Raw genomic sequence first — 23,952 nt, forward strand, 5'->3', positions numbered from 1 at the left:
GTTTAAAATGTATTTACAGCAGGTTTGCTCATTACCAGTCATGGAGAAATGTTGAGCAAACAAGTTAATATTCTCTTATGAAACTGATGTTTTTATAATTATTTTACCACACTGCAGATTTCTATACAGACACTGTACAAACATGTGCAGTTTATATAAATATGATTTATAAAGCACACATATTTCCATGTAGTTGTGGGGGCATAGTATTTTTTTTTAATAATAATAATAATTTTACAAATAGGGGTAATTACTTGGAATGAATGGTCATGTGAATGGTGAAGATAACATTTTCATTGTGTGGATAAAGACACAAACCAATGTTCACAACTTGAAATGGTTAATCATGGTTTTGAATCAATCAAGTCTATGTCAATAATTCAATTTGTTAAGTACAATGCATTGGCCAACTTAACTATAACTTCATATTCTACAGTGGCTGGAAGCGTGAATACTTTCGACAACAACTGTTTGTTTCCGCGTGCGCGTTTTGCGCTCTGATTGGCCAGGTCATGTGACATGTGCGCCAATCGTGGGACAGCAAGTTCTGCGCCCTATTTCCGGGTCTAACTGTCTGCAAACTACCTGGCGTTCTATCGCCATGCTCTAAGACAAACTCTAACCACAACCAACTTCGAAAGAGCGCCTAAGCTTAACCAGTGTAGACACTTGCGGTCCCACGATTGGGCGTACATGTCACATGACCAGAAATGACCTGGCCAATCAGAGACGCCGAAACAAACATTTGTTGTCAAAAGTATTCAGGCTGCCTGCGTACGTGAATCCAAGAGGAAAGTACTCTGATTACATTACTGACTAATTCAACGGAGTGCGTTGCTGGATACATGAAGTATTATAAAATTGTATTTGTATCTTACTTAACGTACAAAAATAACAATCTTCCCATTATTTATTACTTATTACAGTGTCATAGCTAGTATATTATTTCTATCAGTACATCATCATGTAAATATTGGCTGGTTGTGCCTTTAACACACTCCCCTCCCACATGGTGCTAAACATACCCGCGCCCCCCATCCAACACAGTCGAGGCTAGTGTTCACATCAACAATGAGTATCTTCGTTCATTATGATGAAAACCCTGCTATTATTTCAGCAAATAATCAGAAAATATATTATGCTTAACCCGATCATCTATGTAACGCGGTTTGATCGAATCTAGATCGTCTGCACTGAGACAACGGTAGGCTTAACATGATTTCTACTGGGTGACTATCCTGTTTGTTAAGGCTTGGCTAGTAGCCTTTAGCTTCAGCTAGCTAGGCCGCAGTCTTTTGTATTTTGTCGAGCATGCATTTTCTTTCCCGTCTTGGCGGAAAGATTGGGGGTAGTTGTGCTCATTGTAGAATCACGCTGTGTTTATGGTTCAAATGTGCAAGCTTATCATAATACGTATGTGCCCTGTCAGTGAGCAACATGATGCAACTAGCTAGCAAAGTCAGCTTCCGCAAAACTTGGTCACATCATCTACTAGTAGTGTAATGTTTTGGCCAGCCTGTGCAAACATGTTTAAGATGAGCTGCTTGCTTCCAAAAAATTGGGGAGGGAGCACGTGATATTAATGAAATTGGGGAGTGTATTAGAACAATGTGTTCTGGGGACATGTGTTGTAGACTCCCATTTGTTTTGCAACCAATTATTACCAGAAATGCAAAGATGCATGTTTTACTTTCTTTGGGATAGTGCCACAACAATAGGTTTTTACACAATTCTTGGCTGAGATTTCACATTATTGCCACATCAAATGGGCCAGTGAATCTCCCTGCTGAATCCACATCACAAGTTGACTTGAATGTGTACCAGCCGTGACTTGCTCATTATCATCACATAGCTGTGTGGAAGAGATGGGATCAGCCTTCGTAATCAGTTTAACATCTGGTCTGACTTCCCTTAGGTGTGATCAGCGGCGAGATCAAGGAAAGAAAGCAAAAACGAAACCCAGTCAACAGTGAGTGAGGTGTGGGTGCGTGTGTTTGCGATGGCTGGTGGAAGGAGAGGGGCGAACCGCACTACTTACTGCAGGTCTCCACTGAGCAGTGAGCCAGGCTCGGTTGGCAATGGAAACCACTCCACCAGCTCCCCGGTCACTGGGGTGCGATCTCGGACAAGGTAAAAGAGGGACACCATTCGACATGTCGATGTGAAACGAGACTCTTCTCGGCCAAAGAGTGTGGGAACATACTGTACTTAGTTCTGTGTGGCTGACAACTTCCGTAAGGTCGTTTGATTTTTGATTGGAGTAACCACCCTCCCCTTTAATGTGATAGTGTTTACGTCACTTGTTGCTGCACAGTTGTATTACCAAGAAATAAAATCACAGGTGTAGTTTGAATCGAAAAAAGTAAACAACAATATATTGTATTATATAAGAAAACATTTCCATATTGTCCAGCCGTGATACATTCCTTAGGGCCTCCCACGTTCTTGCTCAAAAGTCCCTTCTGCCTGCAGGAACGGCTCTGGAACGGGCATCTCTAGCCCCCCACTGGCAGCCCAGACGGTGGTCCCTCTGAAACATTGCAAGATCCCAGAGCTGTCCGTGGACCGCAACGTGCTGTTCGAGCTCCACCTGTTCTTCTGTCACCTCATCGCCCTCTTCGTCCACTACGTCAACATCTACAAGACCGTGTGGTGGTATCCGCCGTCACATCCCCCCTCACACACGTCACTGGTGAGTAGAGGTCAAGGGTCGGGCCATGCTGACCGGCGCCTGTGTCATCTCTGCGCTGGTGAACAGTGCTCGGCTTTATTGGTTTTTTAGCTTTGTGGAATTATCTAGTGTTTTCTTTTGTCAGGGGTTTGTTGTTGGTTAATGATGATGTCATTACTGTTGTGTTAAGGGTTTGAGTGGGTTTGTCTCGGTTCAGATGTCGTTATGGGTCCCTCTCTGTGTAGGTTTGTTTTAGAGGCTGGGGGAATGAACCATCTAGTTGATTAATTCATCGGGGGATGTTCTTGTGGACAATAGATATACTAGGATGGAGCCTTCTAAATGGAGCCTACATCCAGTGTTGCAAAGCACTATTTTACCGTAGTAATACGTTTGAAATTCATATATTGTATATGTTTTACTTAACAGGGAATAAGTCATGTCATGATTGGTTTTGCATCGGTTGATTAATGATCAAAGATACTAGTCAAGATGGGGGTCCCATATATATATATATATACGTATATATATGTTCTTTTGACAAATGATTGAGATTGTTTTTCCTACTACTGTTGTGGAATCAGCAATCACGTGACTTTATTTATTTTTATTTTGTGCTTCTACAGAACTTCCACCTCATTGACTATAACATGCTGGTCTTCACCGTCATCATTCTGGCACGGAGGCTGATTGCAGCAATTGTTAAAGAAGTAAGAAGAGTTCCCCTTTTTAAACATTTTACACTTCTGTCTTTTTAGCATTATGCCATCTTTTTTAGCATTATGGCATCTTTTTAGCATTATGCCATCTTTTTTAGCATTATGCCATCTTTTTAGCATTATGCCATCTTTTTTAGCATTGAGCCATCTTTTTACCATTAAGCCATCTTTGTCCTTGTCACACAGCTTTAGATTTGCTTACTCGATTGCCTTCTGTAAATGAAAACCTATTGGCATAACAAACAGTTTATGTATATCGACTCTCTTTCTCCCTCCCTCTCTCTCCCTCTCTCCCCCCAGGCATCACAGAGTGGGAAGCTGTCCTTTCCACATTCTGTTTTCTTAGTGATGGCGCGGTTCGCCGTGCTGACGCTGACCGGCTGGAGCCTGTGTCGCTCCCTCATATACCTCTTCCGGTCGTACTCGGTCCTCAGCCTGCTCTTTCTCTGCTACCCGTGAGTATGACACACATCTGGCCACGTGGGGAAAGCCACAACACTGTTCGCTCACATCTCAATAGTGACATAGATCAGAGTGACACATTGTTTTGATTACCGCAACACTCGCTTGTATCAAATTATCGTTACCCTCGAATGCTTGGAGTCAGGTAAGAGGTGCTGTAAACTAAAGGCCTCAGGATGTGATTGGAGCTCAGTGATTGATACGCCATGTGATTGGAGCTCGGTGATTAATACGCCGCGTGCGATAGGATGAATGCTTGGAGTCAGGTAAGAGGTGCTGTGAAGGCCTCAGGATGTGATTGGAGCAAGGTAATTGATATGCCGCGTGCGATTGGCTCAAAGCTCTCTTGTGCAGATGACGCGTTGGGCTTGTTTCTCTAAGAAAGTAATATATTCTTCGTTACTCATTTCAAAAGTAGTAATATTACTTAACTTATTACTCTGTGGGAGCATAAAGTTGTTTCCTTTCTTACCATCGCACAGCTACTTGGCCTGTGTAACACTGTGCGAATGGTCACGTCAGGGTAGCACTAGCAACACCTCAATGGACTTTCAAAGCAGACCAGCAGGCTGCATAGCAGTGCTGAGATAGATCATTGTTTCCAACTGGAGGACTGGGACACGGTGCCCACTGCCAAGCCGCAGAGCACAGCACTTCTGCTGTGAAGCTCATTAACTAAGAAGCAGCAGCTTCTCTCTCCAGGACCAGCAGCATGTTTGGTAACCAACAGGCTCCTACAGGCTTGATCAAAAGCACAGCTGGCTTGAATCGATTAAGGACAATCTTTTTTTTAGCAAGTCGTTGTTGTGCTGTTGTTGGATAGCAGGTGCTTCAAGCGATTTGAGGTCAGATCTTTCTAAAGTGGGAGAAGTCGGGGCTCCTCTTGCCCTCTAAAATATATATTTTTTTGGATCCACTTTTTCAATTTTTCTCCCATCCCAATTACCCGCTGTGCCAATTCTCCCCTCCCCTGTCTTGAACGTTGCTCGCATATGCCCCCCACTGGCCGGTTGTAGGGAGGATAGAAGCCTTGCATCACGTGTCCCCTCCGATACACGAGGAGGCAACCTGTCACATCTTTTCACCTGCCAGCGCGGAGAGGTGAACGTGTGGGAGGCTTACACTACCCCTGCCATTTCTTGTCTCTGCTGTGCAGGCGTCCCCAACCGACCTGTAGGAGTCGCTGTCCACAACGTCCAGATTACCACCCATCGACTTCCACCCGCTAACTTTGCCAATTGAGTTAGTATGACGACTGGCCCAAGCCGGAGGCAACCCGGTGTCTCTTGCGTTGGTGACGAGCGCAATGTCCGCTGCGCCACCCAGCCGCCCTAGCCCTCTAAAATTATGAAACCGCACTGATGATTTACTCTGAAACTTTTATTCTACCCAGTAGGGTCGAGGATTCTACCTGCCTCCATGAAATACGTACGGTAGCCCAAGTGAAGAGCACACTTTGGATCGATTACCGATCGACAGTGATGTTCTGGTTGTCTTTGGTGTTGACACAATCAAAGTAATGGAGTAACAAATAGTTTTTTGACAGGGTAACTATCATATTATTACTGAAATTGAGATAGTAATTCGTTACACTACTCTATGGGAAAAGGATGTGGCCCGTGTGTGTGATTGCCCAGCTGTGTAGGTGGTAGCACTCGCTATCCACTGGGAAGGGAACTACCTTTTTAATAATGAATTGAACTCATACCATTGGCTATGTTGGATATATACAGCTTCAAAACAAATGTCCAAGATATGTATCCCCCCCCCAAAAATCTGAAAGTTGTACCCGTCGCCTCCCACAGATTTGGAATGTACATTCCCTTTTTCCGGCTGAGCTGTGACTTCCGACGAGCGGGTCCCCTCTCGCCCATCGCCAGCATCGGCTCCAAGGAGGTGGGCAGCGTGGGGCGGGGCAGGGACTACCTGACGGTGCTGAAGGAGACGTGGAAGCAGCACACCAGCCAGCTGTACGGCATCCAGGCCATGCCCACCCACGCCTGCTGCCTGTCGCCGGACCTCATCCGCAAGGAGGTGGAGTACCTGAAGATGGACTTCAACTGGAGGATGAAGGAGGTGCTGGTCAGCTCCATGCTCAGTGCCTACTATGTGGCCTTCGTGCCCGTCTGGTTCGTCAAGGTGAGACGCAGACAGAGGGGTCTTTTACTGTGGTGCGTTGGTGGTTGGAAAGACTCATCCGCTCACTGTTAATGTATGGAGTCATGATGGGTCTTTTAAGAGTTGTCATACAGCACTTTGCTCCGGGAGAGTGTAGGTAGTGTAGTGTGCGGGTACAGAGGGGGTAGCTCTGGGATGCTGGAACTCTCTATTGAGCCCTTGGGCTGGAGGTTGCATCATGTGCCTAATTCTGTGAAATATCTGCTGTGAGTAGTGCCTGCTAGAGGTGCACCGATTCGGGAATCTCACGTTTCGGTTCGATTTCGATTCCTGGGGTCACGATTCGCTTTAAAATCTATTCTCGATTCAATACATGCATAGAGCTGATTCTAGGTTGCTGTTTTTGAGTTACAGTTCCCATTTGACTGCGGTAGACAGTTAGTTCAAGAGGTCTCAAAGAAAATAAGATAGAATTGCGATTCTTATGTGAATCGATTCCCCCCCCACCCTTAGTGCCTGCTTGATAACTCAAATGACCCCTTCCCTTCCATTCCTTTAACCGCTAATCCATGTTCTTGCATGAGCATGGAAGGCCAACGGCTTCTCTGTTACAGTGGGTGACAATATTGTCACAAGGAAAGATGAAATTACATACATGGGTTCCATCCTAGAGGCAAATCTTTCCTGTGACAAAATGGCAACCAATGTAATAAAAAAAAGTCAACCAATGAACAAGATTCTTGTACCGGATCTCCTCTCTGGTAAACAAGAATATCCTGAAGACTCTTAACAGGAGCACTCATTCAAGGGTACTACGACTATGCTTGCACCTCATTGTACCAAAGCACCTCAAAGGCACTAAAAACAAGATTACAAACATCACAAAACAAACTGGTCAGACTACTGCTTGACCGTACTCCTAAAACCCACTTTACTCCTAAAACCCACCTCACCCCTGCCCATTTTGACAACCTAGGATGGCTTAGAGTAGACAACAGTACAGCAACTTGCAATGGGCCTGGTCTACAAGATACACTACACCACTAAGATACCCATGTACATGTCTAAATACTTCCCAAAGGTCAGTGAATACCACAACCACAACACCAGAGGGAGTTCCACAAATCATGTTCAACCCAGATTCGGCTCAAACAAGGGACTAAACATGTTTTGCAATTATGCCACAACAATGTGGAACGCCCTACCCACAGCTGTAAAAGCATGTGAATCCCTACCCTCCTTCAAAACCGCTCTCAAAGAGCACCTATGGGAGGCTGCAATTCGAAACTGGCACCGGTAAATATCCAACCCCCCACCCAACCCCCTCCAATGTATATATTCTCTTTTAGAAACTCTGTCTCTTAAACATTACTGTATATTTGTATATCTTGTATGTCATAAATGTCTGGATGTAACAGTACTGTATATCTGTATGTCATAAATGTTATGATGAATTGAAAATGGGGGACCCTGATGTAAACAAGACGAAAGTCTCTCTGGTCTGCATCCCCTTAACAATTGTGTGTATTGAGCCGTACTGTATTGTACCCATTCTGCAATCAATCAATCAATCAATCAATCAATCAAGCACTCACCCTACATCCTGTGCACTGTATGCTAACCTTAGGAAGGCACCAACATTAATGGAAATGCACTTACCATCTTCTCCAGAGTCAGACAAGAAGATGGATACCAATTTCCTCTCTGTACGTTCAGTAGAAGGCTATCCGTCTGCAAGCTAGCCTAGTTTAGCACAAATGAATGTAAGTGGATACAGATCAGCTAGCCTAGCTGTTGGCCAAAAACACCTCTGGAGTTTTAAGCTAGGCTAGTGGTTCGTATCCACCGGATAGCTTTCTACTGAACGCACAGAGAGGAAATTGGTGTCTTATCATCTTGCCTGACTCTGGAGAAGACGGTATCTTATCTTTTAAATATAATAATAATAATAAGCTTTTTTGCTAGGTATCTCTTATCAGTCAAAAGGCTTTAGATGTCTCCAAAGTTTCCATTTTCTACCTCTTTCCTACAGAGCACCCAGTATGTGGACAAGCGCTGGTCCTGCGAGCTCTTCATCCTGGTGTCCGTCAGTACGTCAGTCATCCTCATGAGGCACCTGCTGCCGCCACGCTACTGTGACCTGCTCCACAAGGCCGCAGCACACCTGGGCTGCTGGCACAAAGTAGACCCCTCGCTCTGCTCCAACGTCCTCCAGCACATGTACGTACCTGGGACAGGACAGGCTGGGTGATGAACTGGGGGCCTGGAAAGAACTCTAGCCTGAATGCTGTTTATTACCAGCTCAGGTTGAAAGACCATACAAGTAGGGCTGGGTGATTGAATCGAGTTTAACACTTTGATCGCCATGGGTTAAATTCATAATTTACCATCCCTCGCCAGCTCTATTTGTCTATGGAAAAGTTCCCCTTCTTTGCAGGGCTATAACTTTTTAAATTCTATTGCTACATTGCCATTATTATGGCCCATTCAATGTCCTATATGTATTGTTCAGGGTGTAGCAACGTTAAACTTTTTCATTCACATATTCATACTAAAATATGGTCTAAAGTATAAGTATTTTTTTATCGTTTTCTGCAGCTTTCTTCAGAACGTGATTTATAGCCCTAAATGCATTATATTGATGATGAAATACAGTTTGGTAGCGATCGGCGCGAGATGAAAAATTTCAACTGGACGTACTTCTAGAATGATCTACGTATGATCTGATGATGACCGGATGGGCGGGGGATCGTTTATAATTCCGTGGGCAACGTTAGATGATTCATCCAGAGTGGGTCATATGTTCATCATAGCAGTTTATATTGAACACGTTAGAATATAACGCTGAATCGTACCGTATGTTCCTCGCGCCGTTGGACGATCAGCGTGGAGTAGACCGTTTTGATTATGGGATGTAGAAATGCCCGATCCATTTCCAGGTTGTATAATAGTATATACGTCCAAATAACGTTGTTTGAGTTAGGGCGAGCGATCTATTATCCAGTGTTTCAAGATGGAGTCGCGGGAGCTATAGAGAGTGGCCGGACCACATTTGCATGAGTACTACTGGTTCAAAGGTTAATATCCGGTTGGCGATCTGCCACCAGATGGTGCTCTTGAACCGCTAGAGAGTTGAGAGGAGATCACACTTGTGTCTCAGGGCCCCGGAAAGGAAATATGATTTCGATGACAGATTTTTGAAATATTGACATCAAAGACGAGTTAAGGCGTCCTCGGCGTTTTCGGCGGTTAAAGTGTTAAATTTTGATTACGATTTTGGCTTCCCACAATTGTGAAAACAAGATAATCGAGATGAAGCAATTATTGCGCAGCTGTGAGGATGGGGTTCTTGCAGAGCCCAATAGCAAAACACAGGAGGAGAGAATGGAGCGGTTTTAGGGTTCTTTAATTATTCTTCCCAACCAAGCAGAGTATAACAGGAATGTGAAACAGGAATGTGAACAACACAGAGGTTATATTAGTGATGCACGATATATCGGCCGCCGATATAATATCGGCCGATATGGCCGTTTTTTTACACATCGGTATCGGTCCGATATCAAGATAGGGCCGATATTACAAAAAAATATATATATATTTTTTTTTTAATCTTTTTTTCTTTTTACATGTTTTGGCCTTTAGTTTCAAAATATCAGTCATTTCTGAAAATAAGTTACAAAAGTAAAAAAATTATGCGTTTTGGAAAATAGCTCTTTATTTGATTATCATAAAGTGTTTTCTATACAGAGATATCGACATCGGTAAATATCGGTATCGGCCAGAACAGCAATATTAATATCGGTTATCGGTATCGGCCACAATTTTCACATCGGTGCATCACTAGTTATAATGTTCTTGGGGGGGAGAAGAATGAGAGCAGGTGCACTTCAGTGCAGCTGTCGGCAGCGAGAGAGAGAGGACACAGGTCTTGCGCTTGAGAGCGAGCAGGAGTCCTCTTTGCTTGGCTCGAGACGTCAGGGTGGAAGGACGCTGGGGCTCGAGACGTCAGGGTGGAAGGGAGCTGGAGCGAAGTCCTGGGGCACAAGAAACAGAAGGTTAGGGAAAGCATAAACAGGGGTAGTTACAGCTGGTCTTCAGGTAGCGTCGTCGTACCTCGGTAGGCAGTTTAACACTGCGACGTCAGATGACGGGATCTGCCAGTTGAAGTAGGGAACGCTTGATGAGGTGATCTCTTGCAGCCGCGCTGATTGCTCCTCATCTGGCAGACTCAAGCTCCGATCGTGACAGGACACCCCCCTCGACGGGCGCCTCCTGGCGGGCCCCCAGGCTTGTCCGGGTGACGGCGATGGAAATCCCGGACGACCTCAGGGTCCAGGATCATCCCTCGGGAGACCCAGCTGCGCTCCTCTGGGCCGTAGCCCTCCCAGTCCACGAGGTATTGGTACCCACGACCACGGGGACGCACGTCCAGCAGCTGGCCGACGATGTAGGCCGGGTGGTTATCGATGATCAGCGGAGGAGGAGGCTCTGGAGCAGGAGGAGACAGGGGACTGGAGAGAACCGGCTTCAGCTGCGACACATAAAAGGAGGGGTGAATGCGCATGATGGCGGGGAGCTGGAGCTTAACGACCGAGGGGTTGATAACGGACAGGATTTTATACGGACCAACAAAACGGGGGGTGAGTTTGCGGGACAAGGTCAAACCATCTGACCTGGTTGGTAGTCGGGAGCCGGAGTCCGGTGGCGGTCGGCGAAGCGACGGTTCTGCTCAGCAGTGCGGAGCAGCGCGGCCCTCGTGTCCTCCCATATCCTCCTGCAGCGCGAAGGTGGTCCTGCACCGAAGGCACGGCGATCTCCTCTTCCTGTGCAGGGAACAGTGGGGGTTGGTAGCCCAGAGAGGACTCAAAGGGAGACTGACCTGTGGCCGCGGAGGACAGCAAGTTGTGGGCGTACTCGATCCATGGCAGGAACGTACTCCATCCGGAGGGGTCCCGGGTGGTCACGCAGCGGAGGGCAGATCCCAGGTCCTGGTTGGCCCGCTCCGATTGACCGTTGGTCTGCGGGTGGAACCCGGAGGAGAGGCTGACCGTGGCCCCCAGGGACCGGCAGAAAGCCTTCCATACTTGGGAGATAAACTGCGGGCCCCTGTCGGAGACGATGTCCACCGGGATCCCGTGGAGACGGAAGACGTGGAGCACCATCAGGTCTGCGGTTTCTGAAGCAGAGGGGAGTTTGGGGAGAGCGACAAAATGCACGGCCTTTGAGAACCAGTCCACGATGGTGAGAATGACAGTGTTACCGTGTGAAGGAGGCAGTCCGGTGACGAAGTCCAGGGCGACGTGCGACCAAGGCCGACCGGGAACAGGGAGCGGCCTGAGGAGCCCGGCTGGTGGTTGGTGGGAAGCCTTTCCACGGGCACAGACGGTGCACGCAAGGACGAAGTCGCGGGTGTCCTCCCTCATGGTGACCCACCAGAAGTGTCGCTTCAGCAGGGACAGGGTACGGTTGATCCCAGGATGACAGGCGAACCGGGAGGCGTGGGCCCACTGGAGCACCTGGGAGCGGACAAGGTCGGGGACAAAAAGCCGGTTAGGTGGGCCGTTACCTGGATCAGGCTGGACGCGCTGGGCCTCCCGGACGACAGACTGGATCTCCCAGGTGGCGGCGGCCACCAGGCAGGAGGAAGGAAGGATGGTGTCCGGGTGTGCGGAACCCTCCTCGGGGACGAACTGCCTGGAGAGGGCGTCTGGCTTGGTGTTCTTGGAGCCAGGTCTGTAGGTCAGGGTGAAATTGAACCTGGTGAAGAACAGTGCCCAGCGTGCCTGGCGGGAGTTCAGGCGATTGGCCGTCTGGACGTAGGCGAGGTTCTTTTTTTTTTTTTTGATCCACTTTTTCTCCCATTTTCTATATTTTCTCCCATCCCAATTTCGTATCATCCAATTCAACCCTCCCCTGTCACGAACGCTGTTTCTTGCCTCCCACAAGCCGGCTGCAGTGAGGACTAAGTCATACATAGCACAAGTCCCCTCCGGTACTTGAGGTAACAGCAGTCGCATCTTTTCACCTGCGCAGCTCGACCTCTTAGTGTCGAGGAGTAACGCGTGGGAGGCTCACGCTGCCCCCGACACTTCCTGATTCTACTGCGCAGGCGCACCAACCGACTTGTAGGAGTCGCTTGTTCACAACGTTCGATCCCCACCCTTCAGTTTTCCCTCCCCGTAATACGGCCAATGTGTATTACTGCGGACGACCAGCCAAACTGAAAAACAATGTGGAGAGCTGGATTCGAACACGCGAATCCTAGCGTCTCCACACTGGTGGCGAGTGCCTTAGACCACTACACCACCTAGCCGCCCTGACGTAGGCGAGGTTCTTGTGGTCAGTCCAGACCAGGAAGGGGGTCTCCGATCCCTCCAGCCAGTGCCTCCACTCCTCCAGTGCCAGTTTGACTGCCAGGAGCTCCAGGTTCCCGATAACCTAATTGACCTCTGCCGGGGTCAGGCGGCGAGAGAAGAAGGCACAGGGGTGCAGTCTCTGGTCGAGAGCGGAGCGTTGGGAAAGGACCGCCCCCACTCCGGTACTTGAGGCGTCTACCTCCACCACGAACTGGCGGGACGTGTCCGGCTGAACGAGGATGGGCGCGGAGGTGAAGCGCTGGCGTAGCTCGGCGAAGGCGGAGTCCACTCTGTCCGACCAGACGAAGGGCACGGAAGGCGAGGTGAGTTGAGTAAGGGGTGCAGCGACCCGGCTGTAGTCCCTGACGAAACGCCGGTAGAAGTTAGCAAACCCCAGGAAGCGTTGGAGCTGCTTGACGTTGGTGGGACGGGGCCAGTCGGTCACCGCCTTGATCTTCTCGGGTCCGCCCGGATCTTGCCACCCTCGATGATGTAGCCGAGGAACCCGATGGAGGAGACGTGGAACTCACATTTCTCCGCCTTGACGAACAGCTTGTTCTCTAGTAGGCGCTGGAGGACCCGGCGGACATGCTGGATGTGCTCCTCCATGGAGCGGGAGAAAATCAGAATGTCGTCCAGATAGACAAAGACAGAGCGGTTCAGGACATCACGGAGAACGTCATTGACAAGGGCCTGGAAGACAGCAGGGGCGTTGGTCAACCCAAAAGGCATCACCTTGTACTCGAAGTGGCCGAGCGGGGTCTTGAAGGCCGTCTTCCATTCGTCTCCCTCCCGGATGCGGACCAGATTATAGGCATTTCTGAGATCCAACTTCGAGAAAATGGTGGCGCCTTGCAGGGGTTCGAAAGCAGAGTTAATCAAAGGCAGGGGGTACTTGTTCTTAACCGTGATGTTATTGAGACCCCGGTAGTCAATACAGGGGCGAAGGGAGTGGTCCTTCTTGGACACAAAAAAGAAGCCTGCGCCGACAAGAGAGGAGGAGGGGGTAATAATACCCTAGGCCAGGGACTCGTGGACGTACTTCTCCATAGACTCTCTCTCTGGGCGTGAGAGGTTAAACAGGCGGCTAGCGGGGAGCGGGGCTCCCGGGAGCAGGTCTATAGCACAGTCGTACTGGCGATGAGGAGGTAGGGAGAGAGCTTGTTGTTTGCTAAACACAGCCTCTAGGTTGTGGTAAATTGGAGGAACAGTCGAAAGGTCAACAGGTTCGTTGGGAACGGGAGAACCAGTGTCCCCCAGTGGTGACCGCGCCGACCGGAGACCAGAGGCGTGACAGTGAGCACTCCAGCTCGTGACTGAGCCCGTTGGCCAATTTATTACAGGGTTGTGTAGCTTTAGCCAAGGCATGCCTAGAACGATTGGGTTATGGGGGGAAACAGTGACGTGAAAACGGATCTCCTCGCTATGATTCCCGGAGAGTTGGAGGCGTGGTGTGGCGTGTTATTTGCGAGAGCAACTTCCCGTTTAGTCCTTGGGCATCTCGGGGAATGGGTAAGGCGTCGGTGGCAATGTGGTAGTGGGACACTACCCCAGCGTCGATAAAGTTTTCGTCTGCGCCCGAGTCGACCAGTGCGGACAGAGGGAGGGATTGACCGTTGTGGTAAAGCGTGGCACTGAATTGCATATTCGGACCGGAACTGGGAACAAATTTAAGGCTCGTGCATGTGCCCAGCGTCACAGTCGAGCCCCGTCGTTTGGGCGAACCGAACATGAGGCGATGGAGTGGCCTAGTTGCCCGCAGTACAGACATGCCCCTGACCTGAGTCTGTGACGGCGTTCGCGGAGAGGAAGGCGAGAGCGGTCGAGGTCCATGGGCTCCGAATCGTCGGTTCTGCGGTTCTGCAGCGGGACACTATTAACGGGGCGCTCCTGCTCAGCGGCTCTGCAGCGGGACACTGTTGACGGTGCTGGCCTTTTCACGGCGGCGTTCCCGGTGATGCGTGTCCAGATCTCTGGCTAAGTTCATCAAGTTGTCAAGGGAAGTAGGCTTCTCCTTCGACGTCAATTCGTCCTTTAGAACTTCGCTGAGGCCCTGGCGAAAGGCTCCGCGTAATGGTTCATCATTCCACTGGGAACCCGCTGCCAGAATACGGAATTCGATGGCGTACTCGCTCACACTACGGTGTCCTTGGTGGATGGTAAACAAGGCGGCCGTTCTATCCGAACCACCGGGAGGATGGTCGAAGACCTTTTGCATGTCAGCGATGTACCCGGAGTACGAATTGCAGAGGGGGGAATTACTGAAGTGAGCATTCCACTCACACAGCTTTTTCTTGGTCATGCAGGACCGACAGAGGAGAGGACGAACTGGAGGAGAGGCGGGGAGGACATGCGACAAATAACGTTGGGTGCTGGGATCGAACCTGGGTCGGCCGCGTAGATGCGCGAGGCACTATGGTATGGGTCAGCAAACCAGACGACAGGTAGGATATTTTGGATTTGTCGCTCTGGAATGTTAGAGGTTGTTGCCCAAACACTAAAGAGCATTGGAAGAGGAAGGCACGACATTTGGCAACGTTTCCGTCGTAACGCTCTGGCGAGGGTACGTGAGGTTCCCGGGACTGGGATACTACAGGTGGGGATACCACGAGTGGAGAGACAGCAGGCGGAATTGGCTGGGCTGTTAAATATGCTTCGAAACGCTCTAATCGTTTGTCTTGCTCCGCGGCGCTGAGAGTGAGAGCGCTGAGTTGGGCAATAGTCTCATCCAGTATCTGTGAGTGTTGATTTACCAGACTGGCGTGTCCGCTGACGGCGGCCTGGATGCTGGTGCTCCATTCACCGGCCTCCTGTGCTGCTGAGTCCGACATCATGGTCGCAGTGTTCTGTGAGGATGGGGTTCTTGCGGAGCCCAATAGGGTTCTTTAATTATTCTTCCCATTATAACCTCCGTGTGAACAACACGGAGGTTATAATGTTCTTGGGGGGGAGACGAATGAGAGCAGGTGCACTTCAGTGCAGCTGTCGGCAGCGAGAGAGAGAGGACACAGGTCTTGCGCTTGAGAGCGAGCAGGAGTCCTCTTTAGGGATGCCCCGATCACGTTTTTTGCCACCGATACCGATCACCGATCGTTGTGAGCCATATCGGCCGATACCGATCCGATACCGATTGTTTTTGATTAAAAAGAAATTAAAATTTATTTTATATAAATTTTTTTTTTTTATAAAATATATATATTATATAATTAGACTTGTACTTGTATTATCTGCGAGACATCGCCACCACGCAACAAGTCAAAATGCTCACTATCTGCAAACAGCTCCACTGTCTGTGTGTACTCTAGTAGCCCAGCTCCAAAAAGGATTCTCCGGCGCTGCAGCGGGACCCCATTGGTAACGTTAAGTGCTTTGGTCATTTCACATTCAGCAAGCCCTCAGCTCGAATACGCATTAAATCAATGTTATAAGACATTGATATCAAGAGCTATCTGTAGCTACTGCTAGCCGGCTAGATGACGTTAAGACAGAACTTTAGTTCAATGGGACATTTCGTTTTGAACAGTAAACGAACGTCAGCTAACGCAAGCTAACTGAGGTATGAACATGAACTACTAGACTTTCTGGATCATTTGTTGATATCAGGAGCTATCGGTAGCTAGCCGGCTAAATACCGTTAGACAATGCCTACTAAACGTGAATAGTTGACTGGGTAATTTTGTTTAAACAGTAACGATAGCTAGGTAGCTAACGTTAGCGCAGGTCGAATGCAGTGCACTACAGACTCGAGCAGAGGAGCCGCACCTCTTTGTTTACAAACTCTACACAGGGGCGGGCGGGGCTAGGGAGGAGGAGCAGCGGCAGTTTGCAGGTCGTGTGTGTCTGAGACAGACAGCGAGTGAGAGCTTCGCTTGATCGGTTTCCGCTATCGGCGAATATGACTAATTATCGGAATTCACAGATTGCATATTTATACTGAGTATCGGCCGATAACGATCGGTGGCCGATCGATCGGGGCATCCCTAGTCCTCTTTGCTTGGCTTGAGACATCAGGGTGGAAGGACGCTGGGGCTCGAGACGTCAGGGTGGAAGGGCGCTGGAGTGAAGTCCTGGGGCACAAGAAACAAGGTTAGGGAAAGCATAAACGGGGGTAGTTACAGCTGGTCTTCAGGTAGCGTCGTCGTACCTCGGTAGGCAGTTTAACACTGCGACGTCGGATGACGGGATCTGCCAGTTGAAGTAGGGAACGCTTGATGAGGTGATCTCTTGCAGCCGCGCTGATTGCTCCTCATCTGGCAGACTTGAGCTCCGATCGTGACAGCAGCATGCCATGTGTTGCTCTCATTTTGTCTTGTGTTGTAAACGCAGTGCACCCTTCCTTCACAGCGGTGCGCTCAAATTTGCCATAATCAAGCAGCCCTACATACAAATGTAATTTTGACTTCTCGGCTTCTCGCCACTGCCAGAGATTGTATACGGTGTATGTTTTAGTAGATCTGGGCTCACCTTACTAAACGCTATTCACGCTGCCATTGATGTTGAAAAGGAAAAAGGGTTGAAGGTTGCAATGCTAGACATAGAGAATTCACCCTTGTGAATACCACGTGGCTTTTTACACTCGTACGCTCTGAAAACGCTCCACTACAAGCCCTGTGTGTCGAACCTCCACATTCAGTTGGGTGTGCTTGCTATTAAATCCCGGGTGCTTTTGATTGTTGCACGCATCGAATGGCTTTCAGACAGACTAATACAGTAACGTTAGACAAAAGAAAAGGGTGCTGTGGTTTTCTCAAGGGTGAATTAGCTATGCCTAGAGACTTTCACGTTGCATGGAGTGTGTTTCCAACCCTTTTCAACATCAACGGCAGTGTGAAAGGTGGGCTTTGGTAGATCTACCAAAATGCACACTTTATACACCCAACTTTTGAAGTTGATTGTTGCACGGTTACACTGACTGATTGAATTGCATCCAGGAGAAGCTCCAATTAATGAGATGCCAGTCTGAATCAATCAGTATTTTGCCTGATCATTATAGAAAAATAGAGTTGATTCTTTAAAAAAAATCTTATTTTTCTGCAATTAGCCGATTCAAGCATGAGCTCTTGGGGAACCGGATCGGCACTGAAAGCAACACTATCACTGTATCCGATTGGTGCACGCTGTCATCTCTCATCAACAGGTCTGAGTTCTGCTCAGGTTTAAACTAACCTCCTCTCTCTGCTTCCTCTCCTCCCACAGTTGGACAGAAGAGTACATGTGGCCCCAGGGAGTCCTGGTTAAACACAATAAGAACGTGTACAAGGCCATGGGCCACTATAACGTGGCCGTCCCATCGGACGTGTCCCACTATCGCTTCTATGTGAGTATCGCCAGCTGAGCAGACAGGGCCCCTGTACAACTCTGCTGTAAATCAATAACACCCGCAGTGAGCCGCGTGCAAGTTCAAACTGGGCCTAGTTATACGTGAATTATTACTAAGCTGTGATTTATCCATTTCTAGAATAAAAGCAGTCGCACTGCGAAGATAGGTTGCAACGTAACTCCCGAAGGGAACGACTAGTCACACATGCCATAGGGTCGATGAAAATTATACAATGTCACAGGATTATACTTGCTAACGGTAAAGCAATATCTTTCCTTCCACACATAATTTTTTCATTAATTGCATACCATTTTGCAACAAGGTAATCCATTAGAGACCTCATTGATGTGATATTTCAATATCGATCTAGCTCACTACAATGTTCTTTGCTTTTTTTTTTTTTTTCACTTTTTCTCCCATTTTTCTACATTTTTCTCCCATCCCAATTTCGTATCATCCAATTCCACCCTCCCCTGTCACGAACGCTGTTTCTTGCCTCCCACAAGCTGGCTGCAATGTGGACTAAGTCATACATAGCACAAGTCCCCTCCGGTACTTGAGGTAACAGCAGTTGCATCTTTTCACCTGCGCAGCTCGATCTCTCAGTGGCGAGGAGTAACGCGTGGGAGGCTCACGCTGCCCCCGACACTTCCTGATTCTACTGCGCAGGCGCACCAACCGACCTGTAGGAGTCGCTGTCCACAACGCCCGATCCCCACCCATCAGTTTTCCACCCCCTAATACGGCCAATGTGTATTAGTATGAACGACCAGCTAAACTGAAAGCAATGTGGAGCCAGCGTCTCCGCATTCGTGGCGAGCGCCTTGCCCACTACGCCACGTAGCCGCCCAATGTGCTTTGCTTTTATAGATTTTAATGACAGAAATAAACAACATCACATCCCACCCTCTATATCTCAGCACGGGAGCCCCCCAAGGCTGCGTCCTTTCACCCTGGCTTTTCTCCCTATACACCAACCTGCTCATATCCCTCCACAACTCCATCAAAATCTACAAATATGCAGACGACACAACCCTTATAGGCCTCATCACAGACAACAATGAAACAATACCGTACACAGATCAACCACACAATCACCTGGTGCACAGACAATAACCTCCTCCTCAACTCATCAAAAACCCAAGAACTCATCATCGACTTCAGACGCCAGCCAAACCCCAAAACCCCCATATCCATCTCCGGCAAACCCATAATCACCACAGACTCCTACAAATTTCTCGGCACCCACATAAGCAATAACCTCAAATGGAAAACCAACACAGACCACATCCACAAAAAAGCCAATCAAAGACTCTTCTTCCTCCGCCAGCTCAAAAAATACAGAATCAGAAAACATCTCCTGCTCCGTTTCTACCAGGCCATCATTCAAAGCATCCTCACCTTCTCCATAACAGTTTGGTACAGCAGTCCCGACATTCACTCCAAAAACAAACTCCAAAGAATAATCAATAAATCCTCCAAAATAATCCGCACCCCCCTCCCATCACTCGAATCGCTCCACCGCTAAAGCACAATAAGAAGAGCTAGACAAATTATCTCTGACCCCACTTACCCAGCACACCACATCTTCCAGCTGCTGCCCTCCGGGAGGCGCTACAGATCTCTGACCACCAAAACATCCCGCTTTAAAAACAGCTTCTTCCCCACTGCCATACGGACACTGAACTCCCTGTAGCAACCCCCCCCACCTCTGTTGCTATGGACATGGACATAAACTATGATATTGTGGTCTTTGTAATTATGTATTTATGTATTTAACTGCATGTAATATGTATGTATTGTGAGTGATGTTATATGTTCTATGTTGGAACAATGCTGTAACAATGCTGCACTGAAAACAAATTCCACCAGCCTGGCTGGGTGGTCATTAAAGAATCTAATCTAATCTAATCTAAATCCATCATAATCAAAAAGTCAGAAACCTGCAAATAGTCTTTTATAGATTTTAATGACAAATCTATCATAATCAATAAGTCAAATCTATTACAATATATATTTGTATAGGGGCGGCTACGTGGTGCAGTGGGCAAGGCGCTCACCACGAATACTGGAGACGCTGGGTTCGCCTGTTCGAGCCCAGCGCTCCACATTGCTTTCAGTTTAGCTGGTCGTCCGTACTAATACACATTGGCAGTATTAGGGGGTGGGAAACTGATGGGTGGGGATCGGGCGTTGTGGACAGCGACTCCTACAGGTCGGTTGGTGCGCCTGCGCAGTAGAATCAGGAAGCGATGGGGGCGGCGCCCCTCCAAAGCGCAGACCCCTGACGCTGAAAGATCGCGCCGCGCAGGTGAAAAGATGCAACTGCGGCGAGCTCCCGTAGCTCACCGCGTATCTCGGCGCTATTTCGGCGTCGGGGACAACCGTGCTCGTCACGGATCTGGGGTACACGAGTTCGACTCCCGGACTCGCCGTATTTTCTCAGAGTGTCTTCCCCTACTCTACATCCTATTCAACCTGTTTCTGTCGGTCATGCTTGACCAGAAAAAGTGATAAACGCTAAAAAATGAAGTTAAAAAAAAAAAAAAAATGCGACTGCTGTTACCTCGAGTATCGGAGGGGACTCGTGCTATGTATGACTTAGTCCACATTGCAGCCGGCTTGTGGGAGGCAAGAAACAGCGTTCGAGACAGGGGAGGGTTGAATTGGATGATACGAAATTGGGATGGGAGAAAAATAGAAATGGGAGAAGTGGATAAAAAAATATATATATATTTGTATAGATTTGAATGACATGCAAATAAATGTGGGTGGTTTTTAACTCATTCAGCGCCAGCGTCTATCCCCATCCCTGTGGTCAATGGGCCACGCTGTAAAAGATAGGCATTTTCACGTGCGTCACGATGTTTGCAGAGCTATATCTATATTCTATATTATAGCTATGGAGTATTATTTTTTTCATGTATATACGTTTGCTATGTGCATTTTGCTAAAGTCGTTCACGTTGCTCGCCTGGACACGATACTATTTCCAAATCAAAGGTGTATAATAGGTATTATGTTTCATCATGAAGGCATCAAAGGGGGGGGGTCGTTTTGTGATACTCTGATCATCAGCAATGGCATACGTTTGAGTATGTTACATAATCGTTGTGATCAATGTGAAATTGTAGGATCAAAGTAGGATTGATGTCATATAGTCAGTCCTTACCTTTACTAGGAGGTATTCCAAAATGAATATTCCAATTGTCTGATCACGATTTCCAGTATTGATGTCCATCGTGTCCCTGACATGAAATGGGACAAACTATGCATCAAGTGTGCTGGACGCATTCCAAGTGGCTCGAATGAAGCCTTTCACTTGCCCGGGTACCATTTCTCCGCCCGGTCCATATAAAATGTAACACACAGTGGGAAATAAGGTTTCAAAGGGTAGGCGATACTGCCACCTAGCAGGATTCGGCCGGCATTGCATTCTCGAGGTCTCAATGATACACCGAGGTCGGTGAGACTATAGAATATTAAAATCGAATAAAAGAAAAAACGATGAACGATCGAAAACCCGACTTTTCTCTGGTTTTGGTGCTCAACCGTTGGCGAGATAACCTGACTTTTTTTACGCGATTGGCGCTGAAAGTGTTAATGTAAATTCTCTGAATCATGCCAATTCTATGCAAATGTTATGCCTATGTCTATTTTATGTCTACATTACTGCTGTGAAGCACTTTGAGCTGCAATTATTGTATGAAAGGTGCTATACAAATAAAGTTTATTATTATTATTATTACAAGTGGCTCATGCCAGCCAGCAAGCTGATGCGTGCAATAATCATGACGATGGAACTCTTATCTTTTGAAAGTTTATTAGCCCCTAAGTAATTAGTTAGCCCTAAATAATCACGGTGCTATCGATTTTAGTCGCCGATTTAGTTACAAACAAACTAGTAGTTACTAAGCCTCTAGTGTCGACATGACACCCGAACCTGGGAGAGAACCTACGCATAGCTGGCGGTGCAGCCCAGTGCAGAGGACTACTTCCACTGCAGAGCTCTCACTTTAATCTCACAGCAGCACATAGGATTTAGTCATCAAAGGTTTGCTTTTGAAGACTACGATTAATTGTGTCAGGCGTGTTGGTGCCTGGATGGAATGGGAGCCTGTACCGACACAGAGCCCCCCCATCTAAATACCAGAGAACATTATAGTTTATGAAACTTTACACGCCCCTTTGTTTTTTTTTTTGGATCATTGACAAAAGCGTATCTCCTTTCTCTCGTCCTCCAGTTCTTCTTCAACAAGCCCTTACGAATACTGAACATACTCATCATCCTGGAGGGGGCCATGATATTCTACCAGCTCTACTCGTTGATATGTTCTGAAAAGTGGCACCAGACCATATCCCTGGCGTTGATACTCTTCAGCAACTACTATGCTTTCTTCAAGCTCCTAAGAGACAGGATAGTCCTGGGCAAGGCCTACTCATACTCAAACAGCTCGTCCGACCAGAAGATCAGTTAAGGAGACATAAGTTATTTTGTTGCAAATTCAAACCATGGAACAAGAAAGAAACATACATGAGAGCTTTGTATTTTTTCTACAACTGCATTTTGTGTCACTGTTGTTTTTTTTTGTTCTGATCTGCCATAATAAAGAAGAACCATATTTTTGTATTACTTTAAAAGTTTGTTTGTGTTTTTTTTTATACAACAACATACATGTCTTTACGTGTTCTAGCCACAAGAGGCCCCCATCTCTCTCTGAGCTTACTTCATCTCCTATCTCCAGTACTTGAGCAATAATGCCTATCTTTTGTGAACTTTGAACTCCCGAGTTGGAGGCACAAGGAAATTACATGTTGTGCATTTTCATGTTATACTGAAGCCCTAATTGGAATATAATTATATTGACTTAATACAGAAATTAGGCAAATAAGTACAAATGTTGTAAGTAAATAAGTAGGTTATTTATCAGCATAACCTAACTATTTGCAATTAAAGCAAAGCCAGATCTTTGTCATTTGACACCAAATGAAAAATTAACCATGGGACAGCTTCACCAATGAGCCTGTCCAGATTCAGATAGTATTCTAAACTACGTAATCTCACAACGGTGTCTTCTTACAAAACATTTAGATGGCAGGAAGCTAGTATAGCATCATGGCTGCATTAAGCAGTGTATCCTGAATGCGTGATTTTTTTTCGTAGCCTATGTGTGCGTAACTGTGTAACTGATTGGCTAGCCGCGTACAGCGAAGACCCTCTCTGATTTCTTTAGCGCCGAAGGGTCTCTTCCGCCTTGTACATATATATTCTCTGCTTCAAAGTGGTTATGCTTTGGCCCTCTTTCGAAGTTGGTTATACTTAGTAACTTAGAGTTAGGGTTAGGGACCGGTTAAGGTTAGGGTTAGGCGGAAGAGACCCTTCGGCGCTAAACCAATCAGAGAGGGTCTTAGCTGTACGCGGCTAGCCAATCAGAGAGCGTCTTCGCACACATAGGCTACGTTTAAAAATCATGCATCCAGGCCGCGTCTATTCTTATCCTAACCCATGTTTGCATGTTTGCGATCTGATTGGCCACTGACGTTTCTGGTCATGTGACATGTGACCAGCCGCATTTCATTGTATACCTGTATGCCGTGACAATTAAAACTCTTGAATCTTGAATCTTGAAATGTGCGCCCAATCGCGTGACGCGACCATTTCCGCCTCGACCAGCAGCAAACTATCTAACGCCTACGATCCACACTAACCTTAACCAACTTCGAAAGGCGAAAGAACTTGCCATCACACGATATCGCCCTGCTCTAAGACAAACTAACCTTAACCAACTTCGAAAGAGTGCCTAAGCTTAACCGGCGAAAGAACTTGCCGTCACACGATAGGCGCGACCAGAAACGTCAGTGGCCAATCAGTGCAAAACGCGGAAGCGGAAGCAAACATGGGTTAGGAATCGGGATAAGAATTTAGGCATCCAGGCCGCGTCTATTCTTATCCTAACGCATGTTTGCTTCCGCGTTTGCGTTTTGCGAATATGATTGGCCACTGCCGTTTCTGGTGTGATCTGATTGGCCACTGACGTTTCTGGTCATGTGACATGCACGCCCAATCGCGTGATGTGCCCATTTCCGCCTCGACCAACAGCAAACTACCTAACGCCTAGTTTATCACTGGTTAAGCTTAGGCGACTCTTTCGAAGTTGGTTAAGGTTAGAGTTTGGAATCAGGGCTGGCGTTCTATCGCCCTGCTCTAAGACAAACTAACCTTAACCAACTTCGAAAGAGTGCCTAAGCTTAACCGGCGAAAGAACTTGCCGTCACACGATTGGCGCGACCAGAAACGTCAGTGGCC

General features: G+C 47.5%; 1 protein-coding gene across 1 annotated transcript; it reads left to right on the forward strand.

The window, feature by feature from the left end:
* The first annotated feature begins 1,038 nt into the window (after positions 1-1,038).
* Positions 1,039-22,286, forward strand: tmem39b (transmembrane protein 39B). The gene is made up of 9 exons (XM_084311018.1): positions 1,039-1,204; positions 1,916-2,130; positions 2,473-2,692; positions 3,298-3,381; positions 3,691-3,845; positions 5,658-5,991; positions 8,003-8,190; positions 17,523-17,643; positions 21,890-22,286. Exons 2-9 carry the CDS (start codon positions 2,000-2,002, stop codon positions 22,121-22,123), a joined length of 1,467 nt encoding a protein of 488 aa, XP_084167144.1. The 5' UTR covers positions 1,039-1,204; positions 1,916-1,999; the 3' UTR covers positions 22,124-22,286.
* The last annotated feature ends 1,666 nt before the right edge of the window (positions 22,287-23,952 follow it).

This window comes from Notolepis coatsorum, assembly GCF_963971535.1.
Source record: "Notolepis coatsorum genome assembly, chromosome: 3".
In the NCBI taxonomy this organism is placed as follows: Eukaryota; Metazoa; Chordata; class Actinopteri; order Aulopiformes; family Paralepididae; genus Notolepis; species Notolepis coatsorum.